This window comes from Carcharodon carcharias, chromosome 16, assembly GCF_017639515.1.
Source record: "Carcharodon carcharias isolate sCarCar2 chromosome 16, sCarCar2.pri, whole genome shotgun sequence".
NCBI classification, from domain to species: Eukaryota; Metazoa; Chordata; class Chondrichthyes; order Lamniformes; family Lamnidae; genus Carcharodon; species Carcharodon carcharias.
The window spans coordinates 89,323,409-89,343,603 of NC_054482.1; the positions used below are offsets into that span (position 1 = coordinate 89,323,409).

Consider the following 20,195-nt stretch of genomic DNA (forward strand, 5'->3'; position numbering starts at 1 on the left):
GGCTTAAAAAGTGTCTTAAAGAAGGAAAAGCGAGGTGGAGAAGTACAGGGAGGAAATTCTAGAGCTTAGGACCTAGGCTGCTGAAATTGCAGCCATCGATGGTGTCATGATTAAGATTAGAGATGCTCAAGAGGCCAGAATTAGATGAGCGCAGATATCTTGGAGGATTGTTAGGACTGGAGGAAATTACAGAGATAGGGAGGGGTGAGGCCAAGGACAGATTTGAAAACAAGGATGAAAATTCTGAAATCAAGGCACTGTTGGGCAATGGCTTCAGTCTTCCCAATATTTAATTGGAGGCAATTTCTGCTCATCCAGCACTGGATTTCGGATAAGCAGTCTGACAATTTAGCAACAGTGGAGGAGTCCAGAGAGTGGTGGTGAGGTAGAGCTGGGTGTTGTTGGTATGTATGTGAAAATTAATCTTGTGCTTTTTGATTATCTCTCAGTGGGACAGCATTTAGTTTGAGAAAGAGAAGAGGGCAAGGATAGATCCTTTGGAGGCACCAGTGGTAATGGTGCAGGAGCAAAAGATTACAGAGATGGGGTATACACCCTGTCAGTAATACGAGACAGAACTCTGCTTCTTAACATTCTGGCCCATATCCCCCTCTCTGGCTAATTTTGGAACACAAAAGGTCAATGTGAGTAAATGGTGGTGCAAAATGCACTAAAGAACTATTTATTTAGATTTTGTTCTGAGGATGCCTTTTCTTTTCAAATATTTCTTAATATGGATTAGTGATAGATGTCAGTTTTTATTTTGCTTGTTAACACCATTACATGTGAACTCAGGTAACCATTCTCAGTTGTGCATCCAAATAGGAAGGCAAATACCTTACTGCAAATCAGGACCAGATTGTGACTTTGACATAAAATGGGCGGTTTTAAATGGAAGTGAAGATCAAGGAAGATGTACAATAGGCAGCTGAATAGCGAACACTTGTTTTACACCTGCCCATTGTTAATATTACGCCTGTGATTTTAATGTACCCAAAGGATTACATTTCATTTAATTGCCAATAACTAGATGAGGGCAGAGAGAGGAATTAATTAAATTATTTTCCATCCAGTCACCGAATATATAGGAAACTCTGAATAGGAAAGCTGTTGACTGAGTCATTCCTTACAAATTTATTGTAAATTTACCGAACTAGGCGGTATGTTGGTTCAATATTGATCCAATGGGTGGTAGTGTAGTGGTCATGTCATTGGAGTAGTAATCCAGGCTAATTAGGTTTATGCCTCATATTGGGTCATGGGTTCAAATCTCACCACAACAGCTGGTGGAATTTAAATTCAATTAATTAATAGAATTCTGGAATTGAAAGCTTGGACCATGAAACTATCACCAACTGTCATAAAAACCCATCTGATTCACTAATGTCTTTCAGGGAAGGAAATCTGCTGTCCTTATCTGATCTAGCCTACATGTGACTCCAGACCCACAGCAACATGGTAGACTCTTAACTGCCCTCTGAAATGGCCACTCAGTTCAAGGGCAATTCAGGATGGGCAATAAATGCTGAACTTGCCAGCAATGCCCATATCCCATGAAAGAATAATTAAAATAAAAGCACCATGAAGTAAATCAGATGAAATATTAATAAGTTAAAGATGTGCCTTTAGCGCATCTCTGAATACTTTTCACTGTTAATCACCTATAGTAACTTTACAATTTATAGCGGCATTTGTGTCAAGAGACATACAGTTTCCACTTTTTTGTGAAACATACTGTCTGTCAAAATGTTTACCACCAGTACTAATTTTTTAATTCATTCTCAGGATGTGGGCTTCATTGTCTGGAACAGTGAAGGAATGGTGATATATTTCCAAGTCAGGATGGTGAGTGACTTGGAAGGGAACTTCCAGGTGGTGGTGTTCCCATCTATTTGCTGCCCTTGTCCTTCTAGATGGTAGTGGTCATGGTTTTGGAAGGTGCTGTCGAAGGGGCCTTGGTGAATTTCTGCAGTGCATATTGTAGATGGTACACACTGTGGCTACTGTGCGTTAGTGGTGGAGGGAGTGAATGTTTGTGGATGTAGTGTCAACCAAGCGGGTTGCTTTCTCCTGGATGGAGTCAAACTTCGAGTGTTGTGCGAGCTGCATTCATCCAGGCAAGTGGGGAGTATTCCATCATACTCCTGACTTGTGCCTTGTGGATGCTGGAGAGGTTTTGGGGAGTCAGGAGGTAGATTACTCATCACACGATTCCTACCTCTGACTTGTTCTTGTAGCCACAGTATTTGTATGGCTAGTCCAGTTCAGTTTCCGGTCAATGGTAACCCCCAGGATGTTGATAGTGGGGGATTCAGTGATAGTAATGGCATTGAATGTCAGGGGGCGATGGTTGGATTCTCTCTTGTTGGAGATGGTCATTGCCTGACACTCATGTGGTGCGAATGTTACTTGCCACTTGTCAGCCCAAGCCTGGGTATTATCCAGATCTTGCTGCATTTGGACATGGACTGACTGCTTCAGTATCTGAGGAATTGCGAATTTGTTCCCAATGGCCATATAACCCCCACACCTGAAAGGAGGTTTGGCAGTGGATTGAGAAATTACTGAGGAAATTTGAATATTAATAAGCCAATGAGGAGACAAGTGACACTGGTGCAGAAAGCTTTTTAATTAAGTGTGCATGGTAAGGAGCTTGCATTCTAGAAACACTGGCAATCGTAAATGATAGTACAAGTGAAGTTTGTGGAGGGACAAGCGGAAAGAGAAGTATTTGAATGAAGTCTTCTTATATGTTTTCTCAATTGTTGGCTTTTGCCCATTTCCTAACCACATGCTTGCATCATTGCTCAGAAACTGATGGCAAGCTCTGTTTATGTGGTGACACTCAAAGACAGGGCATATTCCAGTTATCCATTATTTTTGCAAAAAAAAGACAAGAAGGATAAAGTGGAATTTTGTACTTTTTGGTGAAATTATCCAATGGATTTTTATCCACTAAAAGGGCCCAAGTTAACTCGCAATAATGTTCTTCAACATAACAGAAATTCCTACTGAAAATGTATATTGAGATACAATGTACAATATCAACAGAAATTCGATGACCTTGTGAATAACGCACATTCTAGTTTGAAAATATATAGAATACAGTCATGTGAACTATGTCTTGTGATTTGATAAGAAAAATCAGGACAGTAGCCTAGTGGCAGTGGCCTTGATATCAGACTTACAACCTGTTTTATCAGCAGTATATGGGGCCGGATTTTCGTGGAGGAAGCGGGAAGGCGGGGTGGTTGATCGGGAAATTTCTTGACTCTTCAAAAGTCATTTTGTACCACTTTATTTCTCATTTTGCAGTGCTTTTATTTAGATGATACCGGATTAAATCTTTTACTACAACAACAACAATAGTAACTTGTATTTATACAGTGCCTTTAATGGAGTAAAAGTTCCCAAGTACTTCACATGAGCTTTATTAAACAAAATTTGACATATGGAGCCACATAAGAAGACATTAGGGCAGATGACCAAAAGAGATTTAGAGGAGCATCTTAAAGGAAGAAAGAGAACATAGTATATCGTAAGAGCTGCCCTCTCTATTGGGGACATGTAAATAAAGTTAGTTCATTAATGGCTGCCTGCTTTGAATCCACATGGTGAGTCTTTTCTCAGTGCAGTGGACAACAGAGAGATGGAGAGGATTAGGGAGGGAATTCCAGAGTTAAGGACTTGTGAGCTGAAGGCACAACCACCAATGGTGGACCAATTAAAATTGGGCATGTAGAAGAAGCTAAAATTGGAGAAATGTACATATCCCCAGAGAGTTGTAAGACCGGAGGAGATTAGAGAGAGAGAGGGAGGGGCAAGGCTATGGAAGGATTTGAAAACGAGGGAGAGAATTTGAAAATCGAAGTGTTACTTAACTGGAGCCAATGTTGATCGGGAGTGTAGGAGTGAAGGATGAAGGGGTACAAGCTAGGACACAGGCAGCAGAGTTTTGGATGACCTCACAGAAGGTAGAATGTGGGAGGCTGGGTGTGTTAGAATAGTCAAGTCTAGAGGAATCAGAAGCATGGAAGAGGTGAGCTGAGGCACAAATGGAATTGTGCGATGTTAAAGAGGTGGAAATAGGTGGTTTTGGTGATGCTGTGGATATGTGGTCGGGTGTTCAACTTGGGTCCAAATATGACACCAGAGGTTGCAAACAGTCTGACCCAGCCTCAGATGGTTGCTAGGGAGATGGATGGAGTCAGTGGCCACAGTTAGAAATGACATCCTAATTGGCAGAGACAATGATGAGAACCGTTTTGGTACTTCAGCAGCACCAGAAAACTGTTTGGAGGTATTCAAACATGGGGCTTGATTTTTAGCCCCTGCTAGGGCCAGAGTTAGAGACAGGGGGGGTAGGTACTAAAAATAACTGGCCTTTGAGTCAGTTCCTCAGCTCCATCTTGCCCCCTGGGCCATTTTCACGGAGGTGGGATGGGGGTGGGATTTGGTCAACAGGACCGCTCGTTCGCACACAGCAGGTAGCCAATTCAGTTTATTAAGGGCCACTTCAACTGCTTGGAGGAAACCTCTTGGTGGCATACCAGAGTTCCCCACTCCCTGCCTGCCTGGGTGCAGTAACAGTCACAGGTCACTCTGGAGAGGGGTACCATCCCACCCACCCACCACCACCATTTTCTAATTTAAACTTTAAAAAGCTTGGAGAGAGAGCATCTCCATTTTGAAGCATCCTCCTCCTTATTTACCTTCCATTGCAGCCTGCTGCTGTTTGTAAGCTGGAAGGCCTCTGATTGGCCCTTCAGTGGCAAGCCTGCCCTCTGGCCATTAATTGGCCGCCCTGGGGAAATCATAAAGAGCGACAGTTCCCCACGGCGCAGACATCTGAGTCACACTTCAGCCTGATGGCAGGGTTCAGAAGCCTGCAGGGGAAGACCTGTCCATAGAGTTTCCAGAAAGATGGGCAGAGATATGGGAGGTGATGGTCTGTTCAAGGATTTAGATGGGGCGGTCGTTTACAAGGATGGAAGGATCAAGGATTGCTTTTTGAGGAGTGATGTTAGCAAATTTGAAGGAGAGGGTTAGACGACTTGACAGGAACTGTTAACAATACCAGCTTACGGGAATCAGGAAGGGATATCGGATGATCAGCTGTTTAGTGGGAATCAGGTTGAGGGAGTTGTAGGTGGGTCTCATGGACAAGGTGAGCTCAGAGAAGAGAGAAACTAAAGTAAGTTGTGAGTTCAGGACTAGGGTGGGGAAGAATTTTAAAAAGGAAGTTTCACCCGGTGAGCTTGAGGAAGGAGGATAATGGTACAGGTTGCTGATTGAATAGTTTCAATCTTAGTGACATAATAGTCCTTTAGCTCCTTGCATTTGTTGGAGGTGAGGATGGAAGAGACAGGGAAAAGGGGGCTGGACATTCGCCCTTATATGGGGGTGACAATGTGGGCGGGTATGTAGTCTTGTGCTGCTGGCTCGCATATCATTTTGCCAGCACCATGCCACATTCAAGACATTTTTCTGCAGGCAGGATCAGAGGGCAAAAGGGCTACCTGCCCAGAAATGGCAAGAATCTTGTTAGAACAATTTAAAGGCCGATCATTGGAGGCCTCTGAAATTTCCAGTCAACCTGTGGGGCCCTGTGGCATTTTGAACAGGCCAGAGGCATGAAGGCAGCAGGCTTGAGGGGGAGGGGGTGGGCAATGTTCCAGAATGCTTTTGAGGCCCTTCCTGCCTACATGGTCATAGCTGTGGCCACAGACCGCTCTGTGTGAGGGGATGGTTCCCCTTCAGATGGGCAAAAGAGCTGAACTCCAGAGGTGAGATGAGAGTGACTGCCCTTGACATCAAGGCAGCATTTCACCGAGTGTGGCATCAAGGATCCCTAGCAAAACTGGAATCAAGGGACTCAAGGGAAAAGTCTCCACTGGTTGGGGTCATACCTAGTACAAAGGAAGATGGTTGTGGTTGTTGGAGGTCAATCATCTCGGTTCCACGACATCACTGCAGGAGTTCCTCAGGGTAGTGTCCTCAGCCCAACCATCTTCAGCTGCTTCATCAATGACCTCCCTTCTATCATAAGGTCAGAAATGGGGATATTCGCTGATGATTGCACAACGTTCAGCACCATTTGCGACTTCTCAGATACTGAAGTAGTTCATGTCCAAATGCAGTAAGAGCTGGACAATATCTAGGCTTGGGCTGACAAGTGGCGAGTAACATTCTAAATCACACAAGTGTCAGACAATGATCATCTCCAACAAGAGAGAATCTAACAATCGCCCCTTGACATTCAATGGCATTACAATCCCCCACTATCAATATCCTGGGGGATACCACTGACCAGAAACTGAACTGGACTAGCTATATAAATACTGTGGCTACAAGACAGGTCAGAAGCTAGGAATTCTGTTGTGAATAATTCACCTCCTGACTCCCCAAAGCCTCTCCAACATCTACAAGGCACAAGTCAGAAGTGTGATGGAATAGTGTCCACTTGCCTGGATGAGTGCAGCTCCAGCAACACTCAAGAAGCTTGACACCGTCCAGGACAAAGCAGTCCGCTTGATAGTCACCACATCCTCAAACATTCACTCCCTTCACCGCCAATGCACAGTGACAGCAATGTGTACCATCTACAAGATGCATTGCAGGAACCCACCAAGGCTTCTTAGACAGCACCTTCCAAACCCACGACCTCTACCATCTAGAAGGACAGAGGCAGCAGACACATGGGAACATCACCACTCCAAGCCACTCACCATCCTGACTTGGAAACATATCAGTGTTCCTTCACTGTCGCTGGGTCCAAATCCTGGAACTCCCTCCCTAACAGCACCGTGGGTGTACTTATACCACATGGACTGCAGTGGTTCAAGAAGGCAGCTACCCACCACCTTCGCAAGGGCAATTAGAGATGGGCAATAAATGCTGGCCTAGCCAGCAACATCTACATCCCCTGAATGAATTAAAAAAAAATGATGACCCGACACATGTGGCCATTTTTTACCATTAAAGTTTTTAAAATGACTCTGTTCCTTAACCACAATGGCAGACTGCAGACCTCTGTTCTAGATGTCCTCCAATTGGCCCTCCAGCTTTGAGAGCCCACCCACCATCTTTATTGGAGGGTAGCACACTCACTGGCCTCTAATGAGCAAATTCAGACAAAATCACTGTTGGGTGCCTTTTCTGACACTGTTCTGGACCAAGATCCCCATTTGACCCTGATGTCAGGGTCCGGACCCAGTGCAGAAAATCCTACCCTCAGTTTTAAGAAGAGTTTGCAGTTGAGAAGAGAAGCAGAGAGCTGTCTTTTCATTTCAGGGTGATCCTAGAATTCTTGGAACATCAGATCAACTTAAACGCAAATTGAACCATCTGTCATTTGGATAAAATGAAAGTCATCTTTCCCTTCCTTTACTGCAGTTAAAGATGTTCCTTCTGTAAACCAGCATTCCTTCTAGATGATAGTTTATATGCAGAGTGATCAGGAATGACTGCAATAATGCAATGGGATTAATTTCCTTTGATCACGAACTGTTTAATTATTCATGTAGGGTTCCCTTGTGTGCTATTGTTACTCCATTTGGAATGGGTTGAATAATTTGTCCCATGATGACAGTGTGGAGTGTAGAAATTCTGCTGGGGTTTTTTGGAATCCTCCTTACACTGAATTCCAGCAGATTGAACCGTGTAATTGTATTGTCTGCCACCATTTGATCTGCACAGATGCTCTGATTGGGAAGCCCCACAACTACATCTTTATTCTTCAAGTGCAGACACAGGGCAAGATCTTTCCGATGGTGGAGTTTCCTGTCCTGTCACCCAAAGAGTCAGTGGGGAATGCATCCCTGTCAATCACGGCAGCCCCGCAACCATTTATTGCTCCACGATGTGTTAATCACTTAGGAGGAGGTCCCAGCCCAGAAAGCTGCTGACCAATCAGATTGCTCGGCAGCTCTATAGTCCCAGCAGTGCCACTGCGAGCGCTACAAGTAGTCCCACTAGGCTAAGTACCGGGAGCCCCAGGACCAGGTAGTTGCTGGGTCTCACAGTGGGGATGGGAGAGGAGGCCCGGGATTGGGGGGGTGGGGTGGGGTGGTGGGTGGGTGGTAGTCATGATTGTAGGAATGGGAGGTGGGGACAGACCTTGGGGGGTGGAGGGAGAGTCCTGGGGAGGTGGGGTGGACGCCTGATATGGAAAGGGGGGGCCCTTGATGGAGACTGCCCTAGCCTCCTCCCACAAAATTGTGGACAGATAGGGGGAGGGCAGGAAGGCCACCTGAGGAATTTGGATTTATATAAAGCCTCTGATCCACCATCTTCTCTGACGTGAAATATGTCTGTCTGAAGTCTTCCAGTCACCTTCTTTCTTTTTATCTTAACCTGTGTTACGAGGATGTGCTTTTCAAAAACACAATTTCTAATGTTTCTTTTTCTGACTGGAACTTAAAATGCTGGAACCCGCTAAGAGACAATGATGAAACTGTCCAGACTGCTACAATATCCACAATTTCACATTCCTCCAAGTGGGATGAATTCAACCCCCTGGGAAGTGTGGAAGTCTCCATCCTCTGATAGTTTCACACCATCCCGAGACTTCAAATGTTTCTGAGATGACACATCAAAATGCAATTACCTGTTCTGAAACAATAACTACAGCAGACATGAACTAATAGAATTTCTATGGAATATACAGCCAACAAGGTACTTTAAGGACAGCTTACCAAACAGGAGAGAGAGAACAAAAGACAATGCTGTACTGAACACAGCTGTCTGAAACTATGTGCCCTCTCTGTCTCTCTCTCTCTTAGAAGTGCTGTGCAGTTTTCAAAGTAAACATCCTGAGATCGGAAATCTACTGCAAACCAAGACTTTTTGGGAATAAAACGTGGAAATCTCCATTCGACCTACACCCAGCGAAACAAACAACCTCAAAGTGGAATCACCGCATCAAGATCAGCCAAGGGACAGCTAATCATATATTCCTTCAATTTATTTTTCACGCAGTGTTAAAAATCCTGTAAGCCTATCCTCTTACTCTGCCATCTGTACTGGTGTGCATGGGCCAAGATGGATGCACGTGACGTATGAATGGTGGTTGCAGTTAACCTAGATTTTTTTAGTTCAATAAACTTATCTTGTTCTTTGCTTAATCTAAGTAAACCTGTCTGACTAATTCTTTACAATCTGAGAGCATAAATAGCGGAATTAGCAAAGACTATTGTCTCTGAATTCACAAAAGACAATGTTACAGTCAAACCTGGAGTGGGAGAATAGGGGAGTCATTTTACCCCTCCTCACGAGGTCGTAACAGGTGTTAACAATCTGGCAACATCGCTGCATGCAGCAGTATTAACTCATGCTGGGGGAAATTGCTCCTGCTTCAAATCATGCGCTATTGTTCAGTATTTTCATTGATTGGTGTTTCCTTTGAACATGCCCAACTTAGCCCCCTAACCCAGCAACCATAGAAGTGCATTCATATTTGGGCCAAATTATGGTCAGATTTTATGGTGACAATTTAAATTTTAAAAGTCATTGGTTTGCATCTTGTGCATAATCACCATGAAACCTCTGAAAAACACAAAGAACAAGAATAAGAGACAATGGAAAGGAAGAAGATAATTAATGAACAAATTAGGACTACATTGGAACAGGACAGAGTAATCAAGGGTAGAATGAACAGGTACAGGGTTGGACATATTGGGCAGGATTTTACAGTCGGCAAGCGGGGGCAGGGCCCACTTGCCGACGTGTAAAATAACGTACGGTGATATCGGGGGGAACTCCCAATGTCATCGCGCCCGATTTAAATTTTCAGGAAGGCGGGAGCGCAGCAAAATCAGCTGCGCGCCCACCAACCTGTCAATGGCCATGAGGGGACATGTAAGAGAAATTTTATTTTTCTACTTTTATCTTTTTTACATGTAGAGCCGATCTCCCTGAGGCTGCACTTAGCCTCAGGGAGATGAGTGTGCTCTATCGTGCCCATGCACGAAAGAGCGAACTCTCGATTTTAGGCATTTCCCCCCACCCGCACAGGGAGTGCATAGCGTTTCCCTGCGGATGTCACGCTGGGCGGGCCTTAATTGGCCCACCCACATAAAATGGCGCCGCGCCTCCAATCGGAAGTGTGCCCACACTCGCCCGCCCATCAACTTCCCCCCTGATGAGGGGAAAATTCTGCCCATTGTGTGGGTTAAAAATAATGTAAGAACCATGGGTAGAATAGAAATTAGTTGGATGGGAGAAAGTTGTAGACGACTCTGATGTCTTATTTTGTTGAGGTAGTTCATTGCTGCTGATTACACTATTTTCTAATTGAGAAATAGCCACCACTAACAGCAGCTGAAAATTGCTATACCATCTATGATTCATAAATGGCTAAAATGCAATATTAGTTCTTTACATTGAAGCCAAGAGAAATATAAGTTCACAGACAGATATACATGTAAACAAACATACCAGAGGCTCCAACTCCCGTTCATCAGTCAATTCAAACTCTGTCACAAAATAGTAAAAATGTTTGTAGCAGGTATTGACATGGGCTTCAGCTCCCATGGTGGTAATCCGATCAAAATGGTGGATGTAAACGTGAACAAAGACTCGGAAAAGTCTGGTGAGAATCTTCTTACAGAGTTGCATAAAATTCTTGGGGAAGGGAACACCTAGGGAAAAGGAGAGAGCAAAGTTTTTTAAAAATAGTTTTGTTTAGAATAAAAACGGTCATGGACAATATTTTTTTATGATATCATCATTTTAATGTACTCTTCCCCCTCTATCCAGTAAGATGATTGATTTAACAGCATGCATACAAAATTCAGTAAAGGTGATCGTCCCAAAAGCTGACACAGCCCTCAAAAAAGTTCAGACCTCGACAAACAACTTACAACTAAAGAAAAGACCTCAACAAAGTCCCCTGACCAGGCCCACTGCTTCAAGGTGCCTAAATAAATTCCTTTTCATTACATTAGATTTCAGAAAATCTTCAATAGTGCTTTGGGATCACATTCTGTAATTCAGTTTGTTTTTCTTAGAAATCAAATCCCAAAAGCCTTGTATATTGGCAGTCTTACTCAGAATGGCTGGCATGGGAAATGGAGAAATTTCACATCACTGTTTGGCAGGAATCTCACCCCTGAGACTTATACCTCCACTATGATGGTAGACACCAGTTTCATGGTTTTCTCTAAGTAGTGAATGAGAGAAAGCAAAAGGATTCATAGCCCTGGTGAAAGCCTTGTCTTAAATAACAGGCCTATGGTTCAAATACTCCTACACTTAGTGGGGACAATTTTGATTATGTGCAGCAGTCTAGATCTAGTGACGGTAAACATATATTGCTGCATTAGTTCTATCGCTCATCAGGACAACATATTTACATTGCTGAAGATGGGAAGTTAAAGCATGATTCATATCATTCGACAACGGAAAGTGCTGGAAAAGCTCAGCAGGTCTGGCAGCATCTGTGGAGAGAGAAACAGAGTTAATGTTTCTAATCTGTTTGACCCTTCTTCAGAGCTCAAGAGAAGTGGAAATGGGATAAAATTTATACTGTTTAAAGGGGGTGGGGCAGGTGAAGCTGGATAGAAAGCCAGCAATAGGTGGGGACAAAGGAGGGATTGACAAAGATGTCATGAACTAAAGGACAAAGGGAGTGTTAATTGTAGTGGTTATTGCTAAAAAAAAAAGGTGCTGATAGTGGTATAAAGGTAAGAAAGCAGAATATGATAATAACAGAACAAGGGGAGCATTGTGGGAAAGAACAACATGGAACAAGTAACAGGTGGCCCTGTAGGGGATGGGGTGGGGGAGGGGGCGGTGATGGGGAAAAAATAAAGATAAGAAATGGGATAGAAGGGAGGATAAAAACAGGGATAAAACCATGATAAATGAATAAAAGTAACTGGATAAAAAATAAAAATGAATGTAGAAAAAGGGGGTGAGAGTGGAGGAGAGAGTTCACGGGCAGAATTTCCCCCCGTCAGGGGGGCTTGTGCAGGAGCGGCAGTGAATGGGCAGGCTCCCGATCGGCGCCCCCACTTGGGGGGGCCGGTGCCATTTTACGTGGGCAGGCCAATTAAGGCCCGCCCAGCGTGATGTCTGCTCGGAAGTGCTGTGTGTTCCCTGTGTGGGTGGGGGGGGGTGGGGATTCCCTGAGCTGGAACGGGCTCTTTTGCGCATGCGCACACAGGAGCGCACAGATCTCCCTGAGGCAAAGTGCTGCCTTGGGGAGATCGGCTCAAGGTTCAAAATTTCATCTAAGGCAGAAAAATAAATTCCTGACATGTCCTCTCATGTGACACAGTCACATGAGCTGGGACATGTCAATTTCTTTTATTCATAGATTTCATACAAATTTAAATACCCTCATGAAACCTCATCCCACCAGTGGATGAGATTTCATGTTTTTTCTGAAGGCCGCCTGGGCTCTTTGCTGCTCTTAAGGTTGGTCCGGCAGGTCCATTAATCAGTTTAATTACTTTTTAATGGCCTTAATAAGCCTTTGACAGTTCAGCGTGGGCCCTGCCCCCCTCGCTTGCCAACCGGAAGATGCAGCCCCATGGTCTGAAAATTGTTGAACTCAATGTTCAGTCCGGAAGGCCGTAAAATGCCTAATCGGAAGATGAGGTGCTGTTCCTCCAGTTTGTGTTGAGATTCACTGGAACAATGCAGCAGGCCAAGGATGGACATGTGGGCATGACAGCAGAGTGGAGTGTTGAAATGGAAAGCAACAGGGAGGTCTGGGTCATGCTTGTGGACAGACCGGAGGTGTTCTGCAAAGCGGTCACCCAGTCTGCGGTTGGTCTCCCCGATGTAGAGGAGGCCACATTGGGAGCAGCGAATACAGTAAACTAAATTGAAGTAGGTGCAAGTGAAGCACTGCTTCATTTGAAAGGAATGTTTGGGCCCTTGGACGGTGAGGAGGGAGGAGGTAAAGGGGCAGGTGTTGCACCTTCTGCAATTGCATGGGAATGTGCTCTGGGGAGGGGATGAGGTGTTGGGGGTGATGGACAAGTGGACCAGGGTGTCCTAGAGGGAATGGTCACTGTGGAATGCTGACAGCGGGGCTGGGGGGAGTGCTGTGGCAGGTGGTGAGGAGATGTGTTTGGTGGTGGCATCATGCTGGAGTTGGCAGAAATGGCAGAGGATGATCCTTTGAATGCAGAGGCTGGTGAGGTTAAAAGTGAGGACTAGGAATACCCTATCATGGTTCTGGGAGGGAGAGGAAGGTGTGAGGGCAGAGATGCGGGAGATGGGTCAGACACAGTTGAGGTCAACCACAGTGGGTGGGAAAGCTCGGTTAAGGAAGAAGGAAGACATGTCAGAAGCACCATTTTGGAAAGTGGCATCATCAGAACAGATGCAATGTAGGCGAAGAAACTGAGCAAACTGGATGGAATCCTTACAGGAAGCGAGGTGTGAGGATCTGTGGGAGTCGGTGAGCTTGTAATGAATTTTGGTGGACAGTCTATAACCAGAAATGGAGACAGAGAGTGCAAGGTAGGGAAGAGAAGTGTCGGAGATGGACCATGTGAAGCTGATAGAGGGGTGGAAATTGGAAGCAAAATTGATATATTTATCCAGGTGCAGAGAAGAGCATGAAGCAGCACTGAAACAGTCATTGATGTACCGAAAAAAGCGTTGTGGGAGGGGGCCTGAGTAGGACTGGAACAAGGAATGTTCCACATACCCCACAAAGAGACAGGCATAACTGGGGCCCATGCGGGTACCCATAGCCATACCTTTCATTTGAAGGAAGTGAGATAAATTTAAGTTGGGGTTGTTCAGTGAGAAAACAAGTTCAGTCAGACAGAGGAGATTGGTGGTGGATGAGGATTTTTTGGGCTTCTGTTCAAGGAAGAAGCAAAGAGCCCTCAGACCATCCTGGTGGGGGATGAAGGTGTAGAGGGATTGGACGTCCATGGTGGAGAGGAGGCAGTTAGATCCAGACAACTGAAAATTGTTGATATGACGTAGGGCATCAGAGGAGTCGCGGATGTAGGTGGGAAGAGGCTGGACAAGGGGAGAGAGAACAGAGTCAAGATAGGAAGAAATGAGTTCCGTGGAGCAGGAACAGGCTGTCACAATTGGTCTACTGGGACAGTCCTGTTTGTGGATTTTGGAAAGGAGGTAGAAGCGGGCTGTCCGGGATGGGGAGACTATGAGGTTTGAAGCTATGGAGGGAAGATCTCCAGAGGAGATTAATTCAGTGACAGTCCTGGAAACAATGGCTTGATGTTTGATGGGGTCATGGTCCAGGGGGAGGTAGGAGGAAGTGTCTGAGTGTTGGCCCTCAGCCTCTGCAATGTAGAGGTCAGAGCACCAGACAACAACGGCACCACCTTTGTCGGCAGGTTGATAACAAAGTCAGGGTTGGACCTAAGGAAACGGAGTGCAGCAAGTTCAGAAGGAGACAGGTTAGAGTGGGTGAGAGGAGCAGAGAAATTGAGATGGCTGGTGTCACGCCGACAGTTCTCAATGAAAAGATCAAGAGCAGGTAAGAGGTCAGAGGAAGGGGTCCAGGTGGAGGGAGAATACTGGAGTTTAGTGAAAGGATCTGTGGGACAGGAGGAGGACTCGTGCCCAAAGAAGTGAGCACAGAGACGAAGGCAGCAGAAGAAGAGTTCAGCATCGTGCCGAGCCTGAAATTCATCACTGGCCTTCTGTGCCCCACCTGCTCCACCCCCTTAAACAGTATAAATTTCATCACATTTCCACTTCTCTTCAGCTCTGAAGAAGGGTCATACGAACTAGAAACGTTAACTCTGTTTCTCTCTCCACAGATGCTGCCAAACCTGCTGAATTTTTCCAGCATTTTCTGCTTTTGTTCCAGATTTCCAGCATCCACAGTATTTTGCTTTTATTCATATCATTCAAATGTTGCTGCTCACCAGTCTCCAACCACCAAAGTGACAAGACAATTATTTTCAATCACTAAAATATAAAAAGGTGACTTTAGTTAATTTCCAAAGCTTAAACTTTATTGGGACGGAGAATGAGGCAATTGTATCAGCTACATGTACACTACAGGCAATGCTTATTCTTTCAAATTATTTCTAATGAGTGAGCTGTTCATTGTCATGTAGTTAACCGAAATAGTAACTCCAAAGGTAATTGAAAATCAGTTGCTTGACGCAGCTGCATTGCAGTGCTGGAGCAGCAAACCCAGATGAAAGCACTGTCAAACTATCTTCTTTAACATGCAATGGATATGGTATGCAGCTTTTAACCATCCTGGTGCAAAGCAACACTACAGGCTTTGTGAATGCCTCATGATAGAAAATCTTGCACCATGAATTTTCCTAATGTTGACAGCGCTCAGCCTGTGTCCTCATTCATTGCAACAAAGTAGAACTTAACAAAAGTTGATAGACCTGACCAATTTATAATTCATAATATATATCGGAGACTAAGTGGAGAGGGTAATTAGATAATAAATTGTAGTCATAGGGTAGACAGCCGTTCACAAAGGCAGCTCACCACTACCTTCTCAAGGGAAGTTAGGATTGGACAATAAACTTTGGCTTTGCCAGTCATACCCACATCCCATGAAGCAATTAAAAAAAAGAATAACAATGGAGCACTGAGCTATCATGAAATGCCCCACGTGACATTCTTCCCAGGAATTTAAAACTTCCCTACAAAAGTCAAACAAATTCAGGTAACAGTAGTATCTTAAATTTAATGTAATACTCTATATCAGATATGGTTTGGTGCATCAACAGACCATAAATGTAAAGGGAATAAGAAATTTCTGATAAATACGTTAAGTTAATCATTTTGACCTAACTCACCAGGTGGGAAACACACAGGTCAGATGGAATGCTGGTATATTACCACACAACCAATATTAATCTCCACTAACTTTAATAGAGGGTGGGCTCAGGCAGGGTATAAAACCATACATTGCACCCAATCTTCTGAAGAAGGGTTCCAAAGAAGAATCACGTTGGACTCAAACTCTGGCCAGCAGTGGCAAAGTGAGGTAGAAAGACCCAACAGGAACTTCATGGGCACACTGGTGGGCAGAGGTCCTATAGCGTTACCATGTAGAAATGATATATGCCACAGCGAAGGCAGGTTCGTAATTTGAATAAAGATACAGTTCTCTACACATTTCCTATTGCTGTGATGAGCAAGTCACATTACCATTTTCTACCAGTGCAGCCCAAAATAGCATTCACCAGCTTTTTCTCACTCACAAACATGTGCAGAATGTTCCACTAAATTCTTCAGGCCTGCCACTGACCCAGCCAATTTTCCAAGCTCGGAGACTTTTTTTAATATAAGCTTTCCAGGCTCTGCCCAGGATGTCTGCCGGAAGGAGGCAGAGGTTGGCTCTGGCTTTTAAGTCAATTATTACATAGGTCATTCAGCCCAAGCAGCCCATGCCAACGTTTTTTATTCCACTTGAGTCTTCTCCCATACTTTATCATTATATCAGCATAACTCTCTTTTTCCTTCTTCCTCAAATGCTCATAAAGCTTCCCCTTAAAAGCATCTTATTGACTTCAACTACTTCCTGTGGTAGCAAGTTGTACATTCTCACCACTCTCTGGGTAAGGAAGTTTCTTCTGCATGATCTCCTGCGGGTGACTTATATGGATGGTCACTATTGTTGCTCTTCCCCGCAAGTGAAAACACTTTCTCTGCGCTGAATTTTCAGGCGGACGGGCCCAAAAATGTCAAGGCCCGTAGGTGTGCCAGCTTCCTGACCTTGTTCTGTCGTCAGCCATTTTTGCTAACGTGGGTTCGGGGTCAGGGAAGGTTGACCGCCCCCACAAGGAAAGCAAGCAGACTTGTATGTTTTAAAGATAGGTAATGGAGGATCAACAGGGATTTTCTAGTCAGCCTCCAATTTTCCGACACAACAGGGGGCAGATCAACTGCCTGGAGGCAGTGACTAAGCAGCAAGCTGGGGTACCAGCACTCCTGGTGGGACTACTGGCCCTCCCTGCCTGCCTGGATGGGGTTGCAACCATAGACTGCCCTATAAGGGGGCTCCTCCCACCACCCCTCTTCACCCCACGCACCCCCCCACCACCCCCTTCACCCCACACCACCCCCCCCTCACCCCCCCCACCACCCCTCTTCAGCTCCCCCGCCCACACACCCTTCACCCCCCAGCCCCCCACCCCACCCCGCCCCCCCCAAGTGATGACCTGGCTGCTTTTTATTTTGTTTTAATACATTTTTTGAAATTTTTTAGTTAAACTTTCTGGCTGACAGTACAGTTGCTTGTTGAAATGCTCTTCATGTTACTTATCTTGTACTACAGCCAGGAGCTTCACTGAAGCTGGATATGGCCTCCATCTTCGAGAGTCCGCATGCCACCATAATTGGACAGGGAACCTGTCTCCATGTCAATTAAAAGGTCACCCACATGAAAACTTTCACTTTAATCAGTTTCCCATCAGAGGTGGGTTTGGAACCCAAAAACAGTTCTGACTCCAGTTCCCCCTAGCCATGGGGAACATTCAGCCCTCTGTGTCTATTCAAATAAGCCTCTATTTCATTTTAAAGAACTCCTATAAGTTACTCCTCAATCTTCCACTTTCAAAAGGAAAGAGATCCAACCTGTTCATTGTTTCTTCATAAGTATAACCTCGTAGTTCCATAACATGCTTGAAAATCCCTCTCCAGTTTATCAAGTAGTGACAGAGCTGCACACAGTATTCCAGGGGCGTAAAATTCTGCCCCAATGTCATCTAACCAAGGTTCAATACAGGTTTAGCATAACTTTTGTATTTTTAAATTCTATCCCTCTAGAAATAAACCCTATGTTTGGCTTGTTTTTGTCATGGCCTTATTGACCTGCACGGTGACGCAACTGATTTTTAAGTACCTGTAGAAACATGCTCTTGGAGGCTTCTTAGACAAACAAAATAAACTTTATTTACACGAGCGTTTCCATGGCTGCTTATATACAGCCAGCTCCTCATACAGCCGTTTTTCCCTAGGAATCCCCTCCCAAGAATTTATTCCCCCGCGCTCGCCAGGCATTGGTTGAACAAATCGCGTGACCCCCTACTGTGTTGAACTGATCTAAAAGTGGTAGTCATCACAGTACCACCACACCCACCCCCCCCAACCCCGCCTCCCATAAAAATACTGGATGTCAGAAAGACACTGGTGCTGCTTGCATTCTGTATTGCTAAGATGTAAATGATAGTAAATCTGTCACATGTATATTGCCATCATTTGCGCTTAATTCTAATGTGCTGCCCATATTTGGATGGGTATATTAGACATCACTTCTGATAGAAAATTATGAAAGTGGCAGGAGTGAGCATTAAGCAAGAAGTGAAGTTCCTAAAAAAAAAATCCATTCCATTCCTATGGTGCTAATCAGGCAGTTACACTATAGTGTAAAATCCAGATCATTATCTTTGCTCTGGTTTGATGCTTTGAAATTGCTTTCTTTGGAATAGAGTCATCGGGCAGGATCTTTCGGATAGCGGAATTTCCCACCTCGCCACCTGAAGTGTCGGCAGAGAATGCACCCCCACCAATCATGGCAGCCCCGCTGCCATTTGACGCTGCATGGAGAGTTAACTGGTTGGACGCTGGACATCTACCCATCGCGCGGGTGGAAGCCCTGCCTCAGAGAGATGCCGGCCAATCTCCACCTGGGAGTGGTGACCACTGCTGGGATTTGCAAGCAGTCTCACAAGTCGAAGTGCCAGAGCATACTGGACCAGGGAGTTGCGGGGTCTTACTGCGGGGATAGGAGTGGATGCTCAGGAGGTGAGGAGAGACGGATGGGAGCCATGATGGCAAGGCCATCTGGGGAGGGGAGACAGAACCAGGATTACCTGCCGGGCTTCCCCACTGACCTTGAACTCCTCCCGTCACCCTAGGCCTCGCCCAACAATCATACCCCATTAAAAACGTGGACAAGTCAGGGACAGGTGGGAATGTGGCAAGAAGACCACCCAGGAAATTATATACCACCCAGCCCCACCCCCCCACCCCAAAAGGCCTGCCAGTAAAATTTTGCTCATAGAGTCACAGAAGGAAGCCATTCAGCCCATTGAGTCCATGCCTGCTCTCTGTAGTGCAATCCAGTCGGTCCCACATCCCACAGTCTATCCCCGCAGCCCCGTAGGTTTATTTCCTTCAAGTGCCCATTCAGTTTCTGCTTGAAATTACCGATCATCTCCGCTTCCACCACCCTCATAGGCAATGCATTACAGGTCATTACCACTCACTGCGTAAAAAAGTTTGTCCTCATGTCCGCCCTGTATCTTTTGCTCAAAACCTTGAGCAAAACCTTAAATCTGTATCCAAAGTCCTTGTACAATCAGCTAATGAGAACAGTTTATCTTTGTCTACCTTTAATCTGTGTCCCCTAGTCTTTGTACCATCAACTAATGGGGACAGCTTTTTTTGTCTATCTTATCTAAATTGTCATAATCTTGTATAATTCTATCAAATCTCCTCTCAACCTCCTTTGGTCCAAGGAGAACAACACAGACTCTCCAACCTAACCTTGTAGCCATCCTGGTAAATCTGCACCCTCTCAAGGACCCTCACATCCTTCCTAAAGTATGGTGACCAAAACTGGAAGCAACACTCCAATTGTGGCCTATATAATAATAATTTATAATAATAATTTATAATAATTCAGCATAACTTCCCTCCTCTTGTACTCAAAGCCTCTATTTATGGATCCCAAGATCAATACATCCTGTCACCTTCAAAGATCTATGCATATGAATACCCAGGTCCCTCTAACCCAGCATAATCTTCATAAACTGTGGCTTTAAATCTGTATTGCCTCTCTCTATCCATTCTGCTAAAATGCATGACCTCACATTTCTCTGTATTTAATTCCATCGTCACCTATCCGCCCATTCTGCCAGCCTGTTTATGTCCTATTGCAGCTGACTTTTAAAATACTCACAGTTTGCCACACTTCCAAGTTTGGTAACATTGGCAAATTTTGAAATTTTGCTCTATATTCCAATATCTAAGTCATTTTTAAAAATGGCCCTGTAAGTAATCCAGAGACTACTACTTTCAAGCTCCTACTTTTTAAATTTCCTCCCTTACTTCTGAAAGTCTTACCGTGGGATCTCAATACCAGCCCTAATTGGTACTGACATGTACCTCAACTTCTGACTTACTTCTTTACCCCTGCAGAACGTTCTGCACCTTCTCCATGATGTCCTTTCCTCTGGCACCACGGAAGCAACACACGGGATTCACAATGACGG

The 20,195-nt window shown here is 44.9% G+C and overlaps 1 protein-coding gene across 1 annotated transcript in view; it reads right to left on the minus strand.

Moving 5' to 3' along the window:
- LOC121289113 (MOB kinase activator 3C-like) overlaps positions 1-20,195 on the minus strand; it is a 69,334-nt gene that overhangs the window by 7,124 nt on the left and 42,015 nt on the right. Inside the window, exon 3 of the mRNA XM_041208160.1 lies at positions 10,438-10,640. Coding sequence (XP_041064094.1) covers positions 10,438-10,640 — 203 coding nt within the window. The remainder of the gene's footprint in view (positions 1-10,437; positions 10,641-20,195) is intronic.